The following is a 19,622-nucleotide window of genomic DNA, read 5'->3' on the forward strand; positions in this document are numbered from 1 at the left end:
AAACAAACGAAAAAAATACTAGATATACGTGAAAATCACACTTATTTAATTAAAATAGAAAGAAAAAAGATTTGGAGGAATGATTTTAGGCCTAAATTGACCCTAAATCACCCCTCACCGTAGATAAAAAAAGGGAAAAAGTGGTGACGGTTTAGAAAAGGAGAAGAATATTTTGAAATAGTATAATTTCATATTCTCCTTTTTAAAATAAACAAATAAATAAAGTAATCAAGCCTATCAAACATTGCTTTACGCAAGTGTCTTGGAACACTCTTTCATTAAAAAAAAGAAGAGGGTATTTTTTTTAATAAAAAGAATACGGCAAGAGTACATTCTTACATTTATATGCAAAAATAATATGAAATTTTCTTTTGTAAAATATTTGATAACAAAACAATATACAATGAATGTACACATATATGGTATACTATATGTAGAAATAAGTAGATGTATCATTTGCATTTGTTGTGTCTTTGCAAAGAATAGATCGAGCTTCAATCACTGAGCGAGGAGGCTCAATATCTTTCTCATGCAATGCATTTCCTTTTAATCTTTGCATCTGGGAAGCAAATGTGTCATCCAATATCTACAAAATGAAACAATCAATCAACAATCTTAGTTATTTGATTATTATAAAGTGCTATACATTATTGCCTATTGTGTCCAAGAAGACATGAAAACGAAAACATAAGTTGATTTTAACATTCACTTACCCCAAGAGCATAGCAAGATCCATTGTACCATATTCTATTTTCCTTCCTCCCTTCAAGAAACTTCAAAATAATCTAGCACAATTCATCAAAATACTAATTTAGAATACATTAGAGGAAAAAGTCAGAGCCAATAAAAGTCAACACATAAGTAACATGTTACATGCAACATTTTACTAGTACTATAGTTGTAGACTCTAACCTGTCCCATTCTGTCCCATAATCCACGACATATTGCTATGAAGATTTGGCTGGTAAAGACCTCATGAAGATTCGAGATGAATTCAACTAGTTGTGAATTCAACAACTGCATTCTTTCACGAACTTCTGCCTCTCCATCTGCTTCTCTTGTTTCCTCAAGCATCTTTTTCAGCCGTGTGCTCTTATTGCCTTGAATCTGAACAATTGAAAACTCTTCTTAAACTACATATCAAATGCATGTAAAATTATTGAGACTTCGAAAATCCTAACAAATTTAAGTAGAATCTTGATGAATGTCTTACATTGTTGACAAGATTCCCTATTATTGCTTGCAAATAAGTTTTGTATCTGGTTCTCAATAGCACTGTTATTCCATTCATTTGCTCTCCAAACAACTTCTTATCACCCATGACAGGTAAACATCTTGCCCATGAATTTAGTACGTCTTCCACTCTACAATGAAGGACATCGAGAATCCTCTTGATGGTGTTCAAGAAGATTCCTAACTGGACATAGAAATATAAGGTGTAAGAAAATATATCAATGAGTAAATACATTATAGATAGGAGCAACCCAAAATATATAACCATGAATGCAGAAAACTTACTTGGTTAGGAACCAATTGAACAGAAGCTGATTGTCTTCTTGCTAGCTTTTGAACTTGCAAGTGAAGTCGCTTTGGTATGCTATCTTTCAAAGGAGTTAAGATGTCACTATATTGTTTTTCAAGCGATTTCACAATTGCCCTTTCAACATTTGCAACAGCCTTTCAGAAAGAAAAAGGAAAAAAAAAAAAATACAAAGTCAACATATTGCTATCTATCACATGTTTTATAAAATGGATCTTAAATGCAACATGTTTTAGGACTTACATTTTCCAAATACAGTGAGTATTGAGGCCATCTATTGATTACCACTTCATATTGGATTAGGTTGTCTTTAATGTTGTCATACATTTTCTCTGCAAATGGGGAGGTGGAATGGTTTGTTGTTACTCCAGCCCATGGAACCTGTGTCATTTGTTTTTAATCAAGGAAGGGTCATTTGATTTATAGATTTAAGTTTTTGTTTGTAGTTGTACATAGAATAAACTATAATAACAAGTCGACTACCTTTTCTGCTTTACAAAGATCAAGCAAACCAAGTTGCATATCCTGTATCCAAACCATGATGTAGTTGTGGAACAGGTTTCTGGAGTCCACACCTCCCTGCACAGAACTGAAACATGAAGAATATTGAATGTCAGAAGAAATGATACCGTAATCTTGTTGAATCTAAAGTTTTGTGCTGTATTTTTAGCCGCGCATGGAAAAAAGTTTAATTGACAAACAAACCTTATATTCCATGACTCGAGATCCCGTTCAAAGTCGGCAGTGGCCACTAGAAGTTCATTCACATGTGGCTGTGGACTTGATGGTGGCCAGGAAGAAAGGAAAGTTCTCAGCCTTTTACACAGCTCTGTGCTGTATATGGCTGTTGTGATGTTTGCCAGGTCAATTGAACTGAAAATGTTATCGAAATTAATATGTATGAAGCTAAAAAAAGAGGGGAGTTTGTGCAGTGCAACTGAAGATATTTAAGAAATGACAATGATAACAAAAAGCTATGTTCGAAATAGAAAGAAACTAAAACGGCTAAGGTCAAGCCTTGTGAAACTTAATACAGACTAACTGCATCTCCTAGTGTAGACAAACTGTTAAGTTCAAACAAAGAGAAACTTAAAAATGAATATGTCCAAGAAACTTAATACAGACTAACTGCACTCCATCTCCTAGTGTAGACAAACTAAATCTACATGACAGTTAAACAAATAGAAACTTGTAAATGAAAATTCCCTCAAAACTTAATACAGACTAACTGCACTGGATCTCCTAGTGTAGACAAACTAAATTTGCATCACAGTTGAACTGTATTGTCTACTTGCAAAGAAGAATGTTAAGAATTGTAGCTAAAATACCTGGGAAAAATATGCTGACCGTGAATTGTATTCTGGCCGTTGATCTTTATGTCTGCCTGAATTTCATTTCTTATAGAAATACAAAGGTTTTTCATCTTCAGGTATGCTGTTGAGATGGTAATGGTGTCCATTAGGTAACTCTCAGAGGCACCAGACGCAAATTCATCAGTCTCCATCATGTGTTTTCTACACCTTTTTCTGGCTGCAGTCTGTCAATACATTTCATTTAGACTCCAAAACAGAAAATATCATATTGTTATTGTTGCAAGAGTGATCCATAAAGACTTTACGAGGTAGTATGAAGTGCAATTTTGATATTTTCCTAAACCTTATAAGACCATAAGAAGGTATTCCTAAATCTTTTCAAGGCTTGAAGTTACCTTGGGCAAAAACATCAGTTATTTGTATAATGACTATAAAATCACCTGCAGATAATTCTGTAGAATAGTTTGAGCATCTGGAGATAGTATATCATGAAGACTACTGTAGACCTGTAGAGCAGGATGTAGAGCTGGTGCTGCAGAATCAGATGCTGGACCAAAATGATCGGTTAAACCTGTTAGTGAGTTTTCATCAAGTGATTTGTAATTCTCAAAAACAGTCGCTAGTAGTCCTTCAATTTGAGTTTCACAATCCAAAAGTATACTTCTCTGCAAGAACAAACAAATAGAGGATTTGTTAGCCACAACAAGCCAATTCCAAGAGCAAATTTCAGAAATGTCATGGTAAAAACCAGAGACAGCAAATAAGACAACTATTAATTATTCAGAGAACTTCACTCAAGTTTTCCATTCCTTTCATCGTTTATTTTTTATGTTTGTGCTAACTGTTAAGTAACCAAGAGCAAAAATTGATAGAAACAAATAAACAAAGAAGTTTTATTGAATGAATGAGAAAGAAGTTTTATTGAATGAATGAGAAAAAATAGGTGCGATATATCTCCTCCAAGGGTTTCCCCTTCTATAAAGGATTTCTCCTATCACACAAACTCTCAAATGTACAGAAATGTGTATTTAACTACTTCAAGTGTTCTCCAAATGGTCCCTATAGGATTTCTCCTATCACACAAACTCTCAAGTGTACAGAAATGCGTATTTAACTACTAAACTTCAAGTGTTCTCCAAATGGTCCCTATACCCTAACTGCTGAATATGAATATAAAGGTTGTCTACTCTAAAACCTACGCTGACTTCATTGTCTTAGCATGTTAAAAAGAAATAAGTATGAACGTGATATTCCGAAGTATATGATTCGAGAAGTTACCTCTTGCCTCGTAAGACTCCTCTCACTTCTGGCCTTCATTAGGGGATCAAGCAACTCTTTCACAAGCTCAAGGCAGTCCTTGGTTGGAGTTGCTACATTCATCACCTGTAATAGATATCTACAAGAAGACCACAAGGAAAGTGAAGGTTAAAAATTGATTAATGATTTCATTCTGTGTGAAGAATGTTCAAAAAATAGATTTTTTTTAGGGTAAATAGTGTTATACCCCCTGCAAAATAGGCGAGTTTTGCGTTACCCCCTGCAAAATATTTTTTTGAGATTACCCCCTGCAATCTCAAGATTCTTTGCGTTACCCCCCTGGCTCAACAAGTGGGCATATGACATGGAAGAATCTTGACGTGGCATGACACATGGAAATTAATTAATTTTTTATTTATTTTTAATTGCCAACTTATTAATTAATGTGAGTTTTTAATTAAAAAAATGAAAAAAAAACTTAAAAGTTGTTATATTTTTATGAACTTACTTAAAAGAAAGTTTTTTTTTTTTTTTACTAAAAGTTGTTATTATATATATATAAAAAAATTCTTATATATATATAATAACTAATAATAGAGTAAGCAAAAAAAAAACGAAGATGAAAAAAAAAACTAATAATAATAATAGTAACCAAAAAACTAATAATAATAAGAGTCAGGATCCGTTGACACCAACTAGTTTGACACCAAATGTTACACCTCTCAATAACGTTTTAACCGATATAAATTTTATAAAATCCACCGTTGGATTGAAAGTTTACATCATATAGATCATTTGTGTAAAATTTCAAATAAATCCAAAATCATTTTATATGTTATTGAGATACATCAAAATTAACGGTTTTTGTATTTTTTTAAATGCCGTTAATCTTTATGTGTCTCAATAGCATATCAAATGATTTTGGATTTGTCTGAAATTTTACACGAATAATCTATATGATGTAAACTTTCAATCCAACGGTGGATTTTATAAAATTTATATCGGTTAACACGTTATTGAGAGGTGTAACATTTGGTGTCAAACTAGTTGGTGTCAACGGATCCTGACTCTAATAATAATAATAATAATAATAACTAATAATAATAGAGTAACCAAAAAAAAAAACACTGCAATCACATAGTAATGCAAAAACAATCGTTTTGCCCTAACCCCCAAATTGAAATTGAAAACGAAGAACAATCGCTGCATATGAACGGAACGAAAAAAAAAAAGTTTCTCTAAATAAAAAAATTTCTTTAAAAAAAAAAGTTTCTTTAAAAAAAAGTTTTTTTTTAAAAAAAAAGTTTCTTTAAAAAAAAAAGATTTCTTTAAAAAAAAAGTTACCGTAAAAAAAAAAGTTTCTTTAAAAAAAAAAGTTATTTTCATTTTTTTTTAATAAAAAAAATAATAATTATTGAGTTGGCAATTAAAAATAAATAAAAAATAAATTAATTTCCACGTGTCATGCCACGTCAAGATTCGTCCATGTCATATGTCCACTTATTGAGCCAGGGGGTAACGCAAGGAATCTTGACATTGCAGGGGGTAATCTCAAAAAAAATATTTTGCAGGGGGTAACGCAAAACTCGCCTATTTTGCAGGGGGGTATGACACTATTTACCCTTTTTTTTATTTGTGAGGGGGGCACCCAAATGACATTCAATTACCTCAATTTAGAATATGAACTGGAAACTCCATAGTAGTCAGCAAATGCATCTAACAACCATTTCCATGTCCCATTTAGCCGCAAGTTTCGGGAGTGGAAACGCTGTGCACGCATGGCACCCTCCAACACTATATCATAAGCTTGAGTTTCCACAACAGGAGCACTCTGCAGAAAATATAGAAAACAGGGAAAACAATATGATAAGTCTATTCTCAGACTCAATGAATAGCAAAAAAACTACGTTGGAAAATTTTCTATTTGTTCAATCAAGATTTATTGAACTAAAGTAAATTTTGATGAAAGTATAACCTTTATATGATTGTTGTCATCACTTGTCATTGTACTTCCAATGGAGAGCTGGATCTTGCCAACACATTCGTTATCATCATGATTTATTGGCCACCACCGAATTCTGTCACTCTACATATTCAATTAAAGATAATTATTACATGAATTTGGATGGTGTAAGAGGAAAGAAGAGTAATATCTATGAACCAATATGGCAGCGGAGCACATACAGGATTATCATTGAGGTATGAAATTGGAATCCTGGCTTCACCATGAACTGCCTTCTTAGAATCTTGGACTTCTACGAGTAAAGCATCACCTTGGCTCAATGGAAAACTGAAATTACACGACAGTTATAAGTTCCTTGAGATTATTAACAACATTGAGTGTAAGTAAAAAAATTGTAACTTAATGAGTAACATTTGATTTTCAACTGTTAAGATTTGTTCACTGCGTAAAGTTCCTTCAACAATAGTCTAAAGACTCTAAATCATGCTAAGATGTATTTCCAGATATTTCTAACAGCTTAACAGAAGCTCAGTTAAAAGGAGTTTTCCTAGTAAAAAGATAAAATAATAGAAGTAGAAGATGAAACTTACAAATCATGATAATCTCCACTTCCAGGACGAAGAAAAATTGCAGAACACGACTCTGATGCATTTTCTTCTGTTGCGCTCTTGAGTTGGACCAAACAATACAATGGCTCTACAAGAATAAAACAGATTCCTTTAACTCGTTCATATATATGCAATAACAAGATTAACTTTTATAAATAAAATTAAAAGCTCAATTTATCAGCTCGTGAAGGGCCAAGTGTACGACAATCCTTATCAATGTCAAAAGATTTCCAAACTATAAAGCGAAAAAGAGTTGCAGAAACCTTCTTCAAACATGCACTAACCTTCTGCTGCTGCTGAGAATGATGCGGACTTCATAGAATTTATACCGCTTTTCACAAGGGATGAAACATGCCGGACATACTCCATCCCAGCTTGCTTATACATTGATCCTCGGTTTGAAAATGAGCTCTTAAGTTTTCGTCTTTGTATAATACGAAGTTTCTTCACTGCACAGTACCTCAAATTTAGTGATTTGAAAGTTTATCCAAACAGGATAAATTGTTTTGAACACAATCATAATTACATTAGTAATTTTTCCCATATATGTGTGTGTGTATGTACCTTCCACTCTTATTTTCCCTACAACCTTCTTTGTCTTGAGAGGCACCGTTTGTTCTGAATTCCTTGTACTTCTTTCAGTTGGCTTTATACCTCGAGGTTGCAACAAGAACTCATGCAATCTACAAATTTAGAGAAACGAGAGAAATGATTGAGGACAATAAACAATGCCAAATTAGTGGTTTTATAAAACCAAATAAAACCTACCCAAAGGCACTTCGGAGAGCCAAACACTCATCTTTTAGAAACTCCGGGGCCTCAGTACAGCCTCTTGCCCATGCTTGCAGGCATAGACGAATGCAGGCATCATAAGTGATAAGGGTTTGCCAGGCATGTTGGCTATTGCAACTGCTGAGATGACATGCCATAAAAGGAAGATAGGATATCAATATGATTTTCAAATCGATAACATGAACTAAATATTATCAAAGCTAATATGTAGAATCAAATATCAGACTCAAGACACTTAAATTGGAAACCTACATCATAAGCTCTTATTTGTAAAATTGTATGTTGATCTCACACTAATTTGTACAATTGTATGTTGATCTCACACTAATGGGGCCTGTTTGGGTAAACAGTTTATTTGCAGGCTGCAACTTATAGCATAAGCTCTTATGATGATAAGCACTTATCTATAAGCTTACATAAGCTATTTTTATATGAAAAGATAAAATAAAAATAAATTTGTTTTTATATATGCTACAAGCTGTTTTCATAAACTATATTGGAGAACTTATGAAAATAAGCTAAAAAGAACTTATGAAAATTGTCATAAGTTGTTTTCATAAGTTCCCCCAAACAGTCTCCTCTCAAATAAGGCAATCCAAATAGGCCCAAGTTTACCGAAATGCATGAGGCTAGAGTTATCACTTATCAATTATAAAACTATATGATAATTGTGAAATAAAATAAAACTAAAAAGTTTATGTGACAGAACCTAGTGTTGAGATATTGCAACTGAGGAGTAGTCTGTCTTTCTATGTCTTGTGTAGAAGTTGTTTCCTGTCTAGACATTTCAACATCAAAACAACACCGACATCAATAAGGAAACAAATTCGACAAAGGAAAGCAACACAAACAACCAAATAGACGATGAATTGGTTAATTAATTAATTACACTATAGCAATATATACCTTTCGGAAACAGTATTAGGTTTTTGTTCAATTGAACACTCACTTCTTCCACCTCCTTCATTATCACAATTCACAGATTCTCTAGATGGCCAAGATCTATGTTGCTGCTGAGGCATTTCATCGACTACATTCGCCACAGAGTCTTCTGAATAACAAATATCACCACTTTCACCATCAACAAAAATAGGAGGAGCACTTGGAGTATTCAATTCAACAGGATCATTCTGAAACCGAACAGCGCCAGTTCCAGTTCCAATTCCACTTCCACAAGGAGTCATTTTCTTTTGAACACATTTATTGAAACCTAATTCTCCATCAGTAAATCTTCTAACATTAACAACAGTATTAGGAAGTTGAATAGTTAAATTTTCATTAACCAAACCTTTCCTCAAAATTCCACTTGGATTTAGGGTTTTAGGTTTGGTTGTTCCATTACCAAATCCAAATAATTGATCCTCATCATAACAGTGTTCAATTGGAGTATCCAAGGAATCAAGAACTCGCTCGTCTTCGTTATCTTCATCATCGTCATCGGTTTCAACAGTAGGACAATGTAATGAAGCAACACTTTCATCATCATCATCAGTGACACTATCATCATCATCATCATCATCATCATGATCACGATGATCGGGGAATCGGAATGCGAGGTTAGGAGGTGGAAGTAAAGGAGAGTGGAAGAATTTTAAAGGAGGCAAAGAGGGAGATCTGGGAGTGAGAAGGGTTAAGTTTTCTGAAAGAGGAGAACGCGTGATTGGATTATGAGGAGGAGGAGGAGGATCTTGTTGTTGCGATCCCTGTGAAGAAGGAATAATTGAAAATTGAAAAAGGAAAGTTAGTTAGAGTTGAAGAATAATTAATTATAAAGGAGAAAGCAAAAAAAGAAAGAAGAAAGGAAAGTTACCTTGTTGATCCATTGAATTGCGGTTTCGTCGAGACCTTCGGTGAACATGTTTTCTGTTTTACTTTGAGCGATGTTTGAAAGCTTATTTGAGTTTGAGTTCAGAGAATAATCGATTTTCTGGGGAAGCTGTGAGTGAGTGAGTCAGAGAGGAGCGTAATGTAAAGCTGTAGTGTGCAAGACTATTACAGTACAGCGAACACGCTACCAACGGCTACTTTCGTTTCTATTTTTTATTTTCTCTTCTTTTAAATTCGTTTCTTTTTTCAAACCTTTATTACAATACTTTTTTCTTTTTCTCTTTTTATTTATTTATGGAAAATGCTAAATGCTCTCGGACACTGTTTAAGGAAATAAATATAGTAATACGATATTGAAGTTTGTACAGTCAATGTATCGAAAGTCTAAAAAGTATTATTTTCAACAATTTCATTTTTTGGTTTCAATTTTCAAACCTTTATTTATTTATTTATTACTAAATGATCTAAATCCTCTTGTATATTGTCTTGTTAAAACAAAAGAGCTTATGTATTGTAAAGAAAAATTGTATGTCGTAGTCCTCGTGCGTTGTATAGTGGAGTCTGAATGAGAGAAAAAATATACTTCTTCCTTGAGCACATTCAAAAAATGTTGCGTGATCCGAATTTGTTGCATATGTGGAGGGTATAATATTGGGATTGGTTAAGAGAAATTTGTGAGGGTATGAACTGACCATGTCATGCATTTTGGTAATACCATCACAAATAGGGTCAAATCATCTTATTTCCGTTTGAATTGCCGGAGGGCACTTGAGAATCATGAGAGGCACAAAAAGAAAAGACTTTTAGAAGGGGCACGTGAGAATTAATGGGGGAAGAAGAAATCTTTCCAAAATTCTTAGCTTATATAAACTCTTTCGTTAAGTACATCTATGCTAGATATGAAGAAATCTTCTAGTCATATCTAGCAAAAGATTTCTTATGTCATATTTATGCTAGATATGAAAAAATCTTCTAAGCTAGAGAAATCTTTTTTTTTGTTCCTTTTGATGTCAATTTCGATAGGCTAGTTAGCAAAAAAAAAAAAATCCTAGGGCCCCTGCAAATGAGCGGTGAAATTGTTCCCCTCGGATTAATCAGTCCTAGGGCAGGATACCAAGTTTTACGATATATATACATATATAATTCTGGTATGAGTGATACGGAAAGCGAATATCAACCATCTCCACTTCCTTGACACAAAAGCTACAGTTTATTTAGAGGATGTGTGGCTTGAGATTAAACATTGATCATTTTGGTTCTTTGGACTAGATCTTCTCTTCGTTAAATCATTTTTTATTCGGTCAAAAAGAAGAAAAATGAAGATTACTTCAAACAACAACTCCTATGAGAATGATTTCAAATTCAAAATTGTAATAAAAAAAATTAAATTAAATTAGATTATGGTATGAGCTATTGAAGAAAAAAATGTCAACACAAGAAGGTTTTTTAATTAGTTGTTCTTTTTTGTCTTAATCTTTGAATTCGTAGAAGAAAGGATTATAATAATCTAGTTATCTAGAGTTTGATGAAAAGCAAATAAAATATATTTTAGTTAAAATTCCAAACTCAAATTTTTCTAAATAATTTATCATTAATTAAAGATCATTATTATTAAGCTCTTAAATTCAATAACTTAATTTTATATTATCTATTTTTCAGGTTCATGTACCTAGTTTATGTTAATAAATAATAAGCACATGCTTTGATGATGATAAGTATAATAAAAAGAAGAATTCTTTGACACTAACATTTTGATTGGTACTCATACTTTATAGTCAAAATTTAAAATTTAAACTCAATTTAAAATATTAAATAATCAATGTTAGGTAAATATAAATGAAAGAAAATTCAGCTGGCGAAAAAGTCAAGTCCCTAACCCACAAATTGTACTCTTGCACCTACTCACTACTCACCAACCAAACAAACAACCACTTCCCTATACTTAAACCTTAAAAGCCTTTTGTTCTTCTTACTCATACACTCATACACTACAAACTCTACAAACATGGCAACCATTAATCCACAAAATGACAACAAAAGTGTTAGCTCAAACTTGATTATTGATTCAGACCCTTTGAACTGGGATTCAGCTGCTAATTCACTCAAAGGTAGCCACTTTGATGAAGTAAAACGGATGGTAGCAGAGTACAAGAAACCAGTTATTTGTCTTGGTGGGGTGGAGACACTAACTATATCTCAGGTTGCTGCTGTTGCTAACAGTAGCACACGTGTTAAGGTTGAACTCTCAGAGTCTTCGAGGGCTGGTGTTGAAGCCAGCTGCGAGTGGATCGCAGAAAACATTGAAAAAGGCACTGCTATATATGGTGTTACCACTGGTTTTGGTGCTGCCTCACATAGAAGAACAGAACAAGGCTTTGCTCTTCAGAAGGAAATGGTTAGGTGAGGTTCAAATTCAACTCTCAATAATATGTATAGAATATATCGCTTTGACTCTTATAGAAATAATTTTTAGCTTATTGAAGTTTCTCAGGTAGTTCCTAACTAATCTTTTTTTCGTATTCATAGAGAAATTAGATTATGAGGGTTTATGAAAAACATGAGATATATAGGCTAATTACTTGCACAAGAAGTTAATGTCAATAAGTCTGCAAAAATTTATGCAGAGTTCCTATTTGTCATGCAATTGAAGCTTTTATTGTTGTGCAACTTTATAGTCATATGATACTAATTCTTATTCTTTTGGTTAAATCACTTTTTTTTCTTAAGGTTTCTAAACTGCGCGATATTTGGGCGTGAAACTGAGTTATCTCATACACTGCCTCAGTCAGCAACAAGAGCAGCTATGCTTGTAAGGGTCAATACTCTTCTTCAAGGCTATTCAGGCATTAGATTTGAAATCTTAGAAGCTATCACCAAACTACTCAACCGTAATGTCACGCCAAGCTTGCCATTACGCGGTACAGTTACTGCTTCCGGTGATCTAATTCCTCTGTCCTACATTGCTGCATTGCTAACCGGTAGGCGAAATTCCAGAGCTGTTGGACCCTCAAAAGAGTCCCTTAATGCCGAGGAAGCTTTCCATTTAGCAGGTCTGAATTATGGGTTCTTTGAGTTGAAGCCGAAGGAAGGTCTCGCTCTTGTTAATGGCACCGCTGTTGGATCTGGTGTGGCTTCTACAGTACTTTTCGAGGCAAACGTATTAGCTTTGTTGTCGGTAGTTCTATCAGCAGTTTTTACTGAAGTCATGCACGGGAAGGCAGAATTTACACATCATCTTATACACAAGCTGAAGTTTCATCCTGGTCAAATTGAGGCTGCTGCTATTATGGAACACATTTTAGACGGAAGCTCTTATATCAAAAACGCGAAACTGCAGCAGCCAGATCCATTGCAGAAGCCTAGAAAAGATCGTTATGCTCTTATAACTTCTCCTCAGTGGCTTGGTCCACAGATTGAAGTTATCCGGTTTTCGACCAAATCAATTGAAAGGGAGATAAATTCAGTGAATGACAATCCTCTGATTGATGTCACAAGGGATAAGGCTCTGAATGGTGGTAATTTCCAAGGCACGCCAATAGGAGTTTCAATGGATAATGTACGTTTAGCTATTGCTTCAATTGGAAAACTCGTCTTTGCACAATTTACCGAGCTAGTCAATGATTTGTATAATAATGGGTTGCCATCAAATCTTTCTGCTGGTAGAAACCCAAGTTTGGATTATGGTTTTAAGGCCTCTGAAGTTGCTATGGCTGCTTACTGTTCTGAACTTCAATATTTAGCAAATCCTGTGACAAGCCATGTGCAAAGTGCTGAGCAGCACAACCAAGATGTGAACTCTTTAGGGTTGATTTCTGCTTTGAAAACTGCAGAAGCCATTGAGATATTGAAGCTCATGTCTTCCACATATTTGGTTGCACTCTGCCAAGCTATTGATTTGAGGCATTTGGAGGAAATTTTTAAGAACACAGTTAAGAATACTGTAAGCAGAGTTGCAAAGAAGACATTAGTATTGGAAGAAAAAGAAGAAACTAACCCATTTAGATTTTGTGAGGAAAATTTGCTCAAAGTGGTTGATAGAGAATATGTATTCTCCTACATAGATGATCCCTTTAATATTGTGTACCCGTTAATGCCGAAACTAAAGCAAGTACTTTATGAGCATGCACACATCAGTGCCGTTAATAACAAGAATGCGAGCTTGTCAATATTTGAGAAGATTGGAGCATTTGAGGAAGAATTGAAGTCTCTATTGCCAAAGGAAGTTGAAAGTGCAAGGGTAGCATTTGAGAAGGGAAATCCAGAAATTCCAAACAGAATTAAGGAATGTAGGTCATACCCACTATACAAGTTTGTGAGGGAAAAATTAAAGATAGGGTTGCTGACAGGAGAAAAGGATGTCACCCCAGATGAAGAATTTGAAAAAGTATTTACAGCAATTTGTCAAGCAAAGATTATTGATCCAATTCTGGAATGTCTTGGTGATTGGAACAGAGTTCCCCTCCCAATATAATCTGCAAATGTTTAACAGTAACTAGCTTTGATTTCTTTTTCTCGTGTTACCTGTGTTTGGCTTTTATATGAACAGCTTGTTGAGAAAAACTTGTATATTTCTCTTGGTGTAAACTTTACACAAATTATGAAGACTGAATAAAAAACTACCATGTATCACTTTTAAATTGCAGTCATAAATTTACACAAATTATTTACCATAAGATAATCAAGTCTAAACTATTAACTAGTTTAATCTATTCTATACTATACGTACAACCTGTGCAGAAAAGATGGCTTTGTTTCAGTCATATGTTTCTTCTTATCATATGAAAGATAAAGATTAAAGCCACACGAACAATTATAACAAGTTGTTAGTAACAAGACTTGTCATGTTTTAAGTACAACACCACCCATTGAACTTGTTTTTGTATCTTAATAACATGAGAATGAACATTACACGATCTATTTCTGTCCAAGACTTGAGTAGTCTCCGATTTGTTTTAATATATTTCCATTAAGTTACTATTTGGTATGTTACCGAGCCAATAATGATAATTAAGGTAGCAAAATGTATAACTAAAAAGTTACTCTCCCTATCCTTGAAGAGAAACAAAATTAAACACCCACAAAAACATAAATCATGAAGAAATCTATAAGTAACTGTTTGATTTTTGTTATCATAATTGAAATGAATAAGGGAGTAGACAGTTTGAGCAATTACAACTTCCTCAAGAAACTTGACTAAACTAAAGTACATGAAACAAAATGGTATAAAAACGATAGTTGAAGGGGAACAAAGTGCAGATTACATTGCAGTATAAAATCATCTAACAACTATTTAACACAATAAGCAAAGCATCTGTTTTCCTTACTCAATATGCTGCAAAGCAAACCAAGTTACAAAAATAATCGAGCAGAAGTTATATCTATTGAGAAAAATCCCCCTTCCACTTCCAGTATGCATTTTGTTCAGTTGATGAGAGATAGCAGAGATATAGCCTTAATCTATCTTTACGGATGAGAACAAGTAATGCACAAAGTAGAATGAGACAAGGAAGCCAATAGTTCCAGTTGACAGCATGATTGCAATTGCCATGAGGAGCGAATAGCCAATATAAAGTATAGCAGAGATAGGTCCACTCAAACTCTGCAGGTCGAAAACCAAGTAGTTAATGGAGTACAAAAAGACATAAAGAGCAACAGAGCCTGATGCATAGAATGCCTTCCACCACCACCGCCAATCTTCAACACAGAGATGCATGTATGTGAGGACCACTGAAACTTCAGCACAAACAATAGTCAACAATAAAAGCACAACCAACAGGAAACCAAATACATAGTAGAACCTCCCAAGCCAGATACTAGAAAGGATAAAGAAAAGCTCAATGAAAAGGGTTCCAAATGGAAGTGTTCCGGCACCGAGAACAAGAAGCCATGATGGATATTTACGTGCAGGAATTTCTCTTGGAATCTGGTTAGTTCGCACGGGATATTCAATTTGCTCAGCTTTTGTCCCCAGAAATCCTCCAATGAGGGTGAGTGGCACCGAAATGCAAAACCAGAGGAAGAACAACTCAAAAAACAAGGAAATGGGAAGAGCGCCAGTACTGTTGCTACCCCAGAGAACAAAATTCAGTGCTGTAAGAATCGAAAAAGCAATTCCCGGAAAGAAGCATGCAGCAAACCAGGAAATCGATTTCCACCCTTCTGAAGTTCCCTTAATGGTCCTCGAAAGACGTACACTAACATATCCGGAAGCAATCCCCAGGAAAAGATATAAAATTATCATCCCTGTTAGTAGCATTCCCCGGGAAGCTGGTGACATGAAACCCAAGGCTGCGAAAACAATAGTAACAGCAGCCATTCCAAGAATCTGAACCCCATCTCCAACCATCACACAGAGGAGATTCGAGCAACAAGGTTCCCTAAATACATCACCCACAACAAGCTTCCATCCAGAAAGCTCCTCATTCATCTGTGCCTGTGTCTCTTTGTCCAATTCTTCATACCTCGCCAAGTCCCTTCTCACTGTTCTTAAGAAAATGACAAAAACAATACCTGCTAAGAAAAAAATCACCATAAGTGAATTTAGGATTGAAAACCAATGTACCCGGGAACCCTCCATTTTTAAATAAGCATCCCAACGAGACGGCCATCTTATATCGCTTTTCACAAATTCAACTTCATATGTAAATGATATCCTCTCTTGCTCTTTTATAGGTTGATACTTGTCCAACTCAGAGGGACAGTTTATCGAAGAGATATTATCATACATATGGAGCTTTGTCATGACTTCAGGATCGCGTTTGACACTACACGGAACGACATGAAAACCAACAATTTCAAAACCAGATTCCTTCTTCTTATCACTTTCAGCAATAACACCCATACCTTCCTCCCCAGTACCGATAATCTCAACACCATTTCCTTCATATTCATGAACCAAAACCGTAAACTTAAGATGGTTAATAATGTAATCAACACTTCCATCAGACGGTGTATACCCAATAGGAAACCCCGTCCACTGAATCTTCACCCCATTTTGACTAGCAAACCTCATAACAGGCAAATTGTCAAGAATCATATTTACTTGATAGAGATCGCGACTTCTCTGTTTCAACAGCTTAACCTCATGCTCATTTAACGGCGGAGTAGTACATAGATAAGTTGACTCATTAACATTCATTTTGAAAAGGTACGGAGAGTTATCGATCTGATCTCCCATAAGAAGTTCACCAAGATTCTCGGCACTCTTCTTAATACCGCCGAGAGGCTTGCAATAAGGCAAACTATAGTAACTAAACGGAAGCTCGGTTTCGATAGAAGTCAATGAATTAACTTTTGCATATATTGAATCTCCATTTGAATAAGTATGCATGTAACTTCCAGGTAAATAAAAAGCATTACTAATTCGAACAAACGCAACGACAACGAAAATACAAATCCACCAGATCAAAGGGTTTCTCATTCTCATAGTTGCTAATTCCATGCAAGAGATGCTGTTTGAAATTTGAATATTAAGCTAACTTTTATGTTGCATTCAACGCCAAATCTACAATACAAGAATAAATATTTCGTTTTACCATGAGATTCAAAACTATAAAACAAATAAATAAATATAAATGAGAATGAAAGAACATAATATGAAAATTAATTAATTAATTAACAAATCAGATCAAGAAAATTAAGAACTGAAGATAGAAAAACACAGATCGGGTTAAGAATCAGATCATGAAGCTTAAGTGCGGTTTGAATCATAATAGAAAGAAAAAAAATCACGATGAAAAAAAAAAAAATACATGCAACAACAAAGAAGAAAATAACGAGGAAAAGAGAAACGGACGAAGAAGAAATTGCAGAGTGTGAGATTAGGATTACTCACCATTGATTTTGGCGAAAGAGATCTGAATTGTTCTGAAATGAACGTAGAAGGTGGAAAATGGAGAATTACGATTTGTTGCGAAGAAAAGAGAAAAGAAGAAGAAGAAAAAAACAAAGTAATGATGACACGGAAAATGAGAGAGTGAGTTGAAAATGGAAATGTGGGTCAGTGTCAGGACTAACTAACTAACTTGAAAAACTGTGGCCCAATGGGCCTTAACATGGTCCACTTAGACTTATTTATTTGATTTTTAGTATCCAAACATAACCCAAATTTAATGTGTTGATGGATGTGAGTTATGTACACTTGCAGACGTGAGACGAGCATAATGTTTTGCAGCAAGTCTGAATTAAATAAACAAAATAACGAACATGTGAGAAGCTTGCGAAAGATAGAAATAAAGTTTGATAAACATTTTGACTAAAAGATGATTAAGACTGATGAAAATTCAAGTTAGAACAACAAATTTGCGGTTTTGATCGCATATAACAGGATTTGTAAGACGTTTTTCAAAAATCAATTTGGAAAATATTTTCTAAAGCAATTTTGGATTTTGCGTTCCGAAATATTTGACTTTTTGGAAAATGTTTTCCAAAATAATTAAATTTTTGAAAAATAGAATCCGAAACAATTAAATGTGTGTGAAAAAAAATATAGCTGAAAACTACAGTTAAGTCTATTTTGAAAAATAGATACCGAAAAAATATAAATTTTAGAAAATATTTTCCAAAAATTATTTATGAGGGCAAAATTGGAATTTCAAGGGGTTTGAAAGAAACATGGGGGGTGGAAAGAGAAAAATTCTAGTTATTTTTTCTTATGCTTAAAGTAAGTGAGTTTAGTCACTAAACTAGATTAATCGATAAAAAAAGTAATTAATTGCTTTTCATCTATGGGAATTTTTTTGGGGGGGGTCAAATTTATCTTTTTTGAATTTTATAGTATGATGTCCTGATTTGCTCTTGTACCACTTGTTGGGAAAGCAACCAGAAAAATCTCTACAAACAAAGCAAAATAAACAAAAACAACTCACAATTTTTTTTTTATAAGGATAAAATTGCAAATCCTCTCGACTACAATTTTTACACGGAAAAAATTGGAAACTTTCTCAAAACTCACGCAAACTGTTCATGCCCAAATACACTCTATGCTGGTGCATCTAATTAAATTATAATGGCTCATCGATTTGTTCTTGGTTCAATATCAAGTTGTCTATAATCAAATGTCCATGGTGGAAGCTGCTCATAGTGTACCATATCAGTATTAGGGATGACAATTATACGGATTTGGATGATGTGAAGTCGACTGCATGCAGTCAGTGGATTTGGACCGTCTGATCAAGATCAGAAGGCTCAGATTTTAAGGTCAGATTTTAATTATAAAATCTGATTTTAAAATCTGAATCGTCTGATCTTGATCGGACGGTTTATATGTGGCCGACTGCACTGCAGTCAGTATATTTGTGAATTCACTAAATCCATATCCCAATTATACCTTGTCAAAATTTTATAGATTACTTCTACAATATCGTGAGAGCTGAGGATCTTCGAAATTATGGCCGAGATTTATTAGAAGCATAAAGAAATATGATGTAATTAATATGACAAAGGGTATAATTTACACAAAAGAAATTCGGAATTATGGGTAGAAAAGAAACATGAAGTGGGGAGAAAAAAACTGTCCATAATTTTTTACCATCAAATTATGCTTTTTTGCTGTAGACGTGAGTTTTGAAGCCCTCATTGTGCAACCAAACATGTACTTAAGCTAAAATTGGCTAAAATATTTGAATTTTTATTGATGATTTGGTAACAAGATGGCCAAAGGTGGACAACTAAGCAAACCTGCCTAAGATTAATTTGCAAGGTAGGATCAATATGCTATGAATAATTGAAAGAGTTAAATAAATTTTTGGTTCCTATAAATATTTTAAATTTTATTTTTAGTTTCTATAAAAAATTTCAGCAATTTTTGGTCCCTTATATTTAATTCACCTCTTGTTAAAAAAAAATTAAACTTTTGCAAGATTTTTTTTTTCATAATGTAATAAACATGACCGCAGAAAAAAAATAAAATTTTGAATGATATGTATGAATTGACTGAAAAGTAGGGACCAAAAATCATGACAGAAAATACTTTAAAGATCAAAAGTTGCTGAAATTTTTTATAGAGGCTAAAAATAAAATCTAAGATATTTATAAAAAACAAAAACATATTTAACTCAAACTTAAATGTGCAAGACATAATTTATCGTCTAAATTGCACGACAGAGTGTTTTCTACTATTTTATTTGTCTATTTTGTTTGATTTGAATTAAAATTATTCTTTCAGGTTTAGTTCTGCTACAAATTAATCCTAGTTCATGATTTATTTTGCTACTAAGTAATGCTTTTGAAATTTGATACGTGTACTTCTTACGGTTAAACATGTGTCGTGCCGTATAGCACCGCTCGGCCAGAAATTCCACCCATAAGAAGGTGGATAAGTG

General features: G+C 33.9%; 3 protein-coding genes across 5 annotated transcripts; 1 reads left to right on the top strand and 2 right to left on the bottom strand.

Moving 5' to 3' along the window:
- Positions 1-278: 278 nt before the first annotated feature.
- LOC123921925 lies at positions 279-9,526 on the bottom strand. 3 transcript variants are annotated; one of them, XM_045974653.1, is made up of 21 exons: positions 9,284-9,526; positions 8,380-9,176; positions 8,183-8,251; positions 7,450-7,593; positions 7,246-7,364; positions 6,966-7,130; positions 6,664-6,769; positions 6,295-6,400; positions 6,086-6,196; positions 5,778-5,941; positions 4,132-4,249; positions 3,294-3,518; positions 2,869-3,077; positions 2,246-2,413; positions 2,024-2,129; positions 1,784-1,921; positions 1,519-1,677; positions 1,214-1,417; positions 913-1,107; positions 714-785; positions 279-586 (listed from the first exon to the last, which is right to left on the bottom strand). In XM_045974653.1, the coding sequence occupies exons 1-21, from the start codon at positions 9,329-9,331 to the stop codon at positions 428-430; spliced, it is 3,582 nt and encodes a 1,193-aa protein (XP_045830609.1). In that variant the 5' UTR covers positions 9,332-9,526; the 3' UTR covers positions 279-427. The 3 variants fall into 3 exon arrangements, with proteins under 3 accessions (XP_045830609.1, XP_045830610.1, XP_045830611.1); XM_045974654.1 differs by having other exon boundaries at positions 7,450-7,590; positions 9,284-9,486; XM_045974655.1 differs by lacking the exons at positions 279-586; positions 714-785 and having other exon boundaries at positions 931-1,133; positions 9,284-9,487.
- A 1,642-nt stretch (positions 9,527-11,168) lies between these two features.
- On the top strand, positions 11,169-13,942 carry LOC123923332 (phenylalanine ammonia-lyase class 3-like). Its single transcript, XM_045976019.1, has 2 exons — positions 11,169-11,700; positions 12,028-13,942. The coding sequence occupies exons 1-2, from the start codon at positions 11,306-11,308 to the stop codon at positions 13,769-13,771; spliced, it is 2,139 nt and encodes a 712-aa protein (XP_045831975.1). The 5' UTR covers positions 11,169-11,305; the 3' UTR covers positions 13,772-13,942.
- Positions 13,943-14,403: 461 nt separating this feature from the next.
- LOC123921380 (transmembrane 9 superfamily member 12-like) lies at positions 14,404-17,296 on the bottom strand. The gene is made up of 2 exons (XM_045973895.1): positions 17,135-17,296; positions 14,404-16,804 (listed from the first exon to the last, which is right to left on the bottom strand). Exon 2 carries the CDS (start codon positions 16,739-16,741, stop codon positions 14,753-14,755), a length of 1,989 nt encoding a protein of 662 aa, XP_045829851.1. The 5' UTR covers positions 16,742-16,804; positions 17,135-17,296; the 3' UTR covers positions 14,404-14,752.
- Between the last annotated feature and the right edge of the window lie 2,326 nt (positions 17,297-19,622).

This window comes from Trifolium pratense, linkage group LG4, assembly GCF_020283565.1.
Source record: "Trifolium pratense cultivar HEN17-A07 linkage group LG4, ARS_RC_1.1, whole genome shotgun sequence".
Classification (NCBI taxonomy): Eukaryota; Viridiplantae; Streptophyta; class Magnoliopsida; order Fabales; family Fabaceae; genus Trifolium; species Trifolium pratense.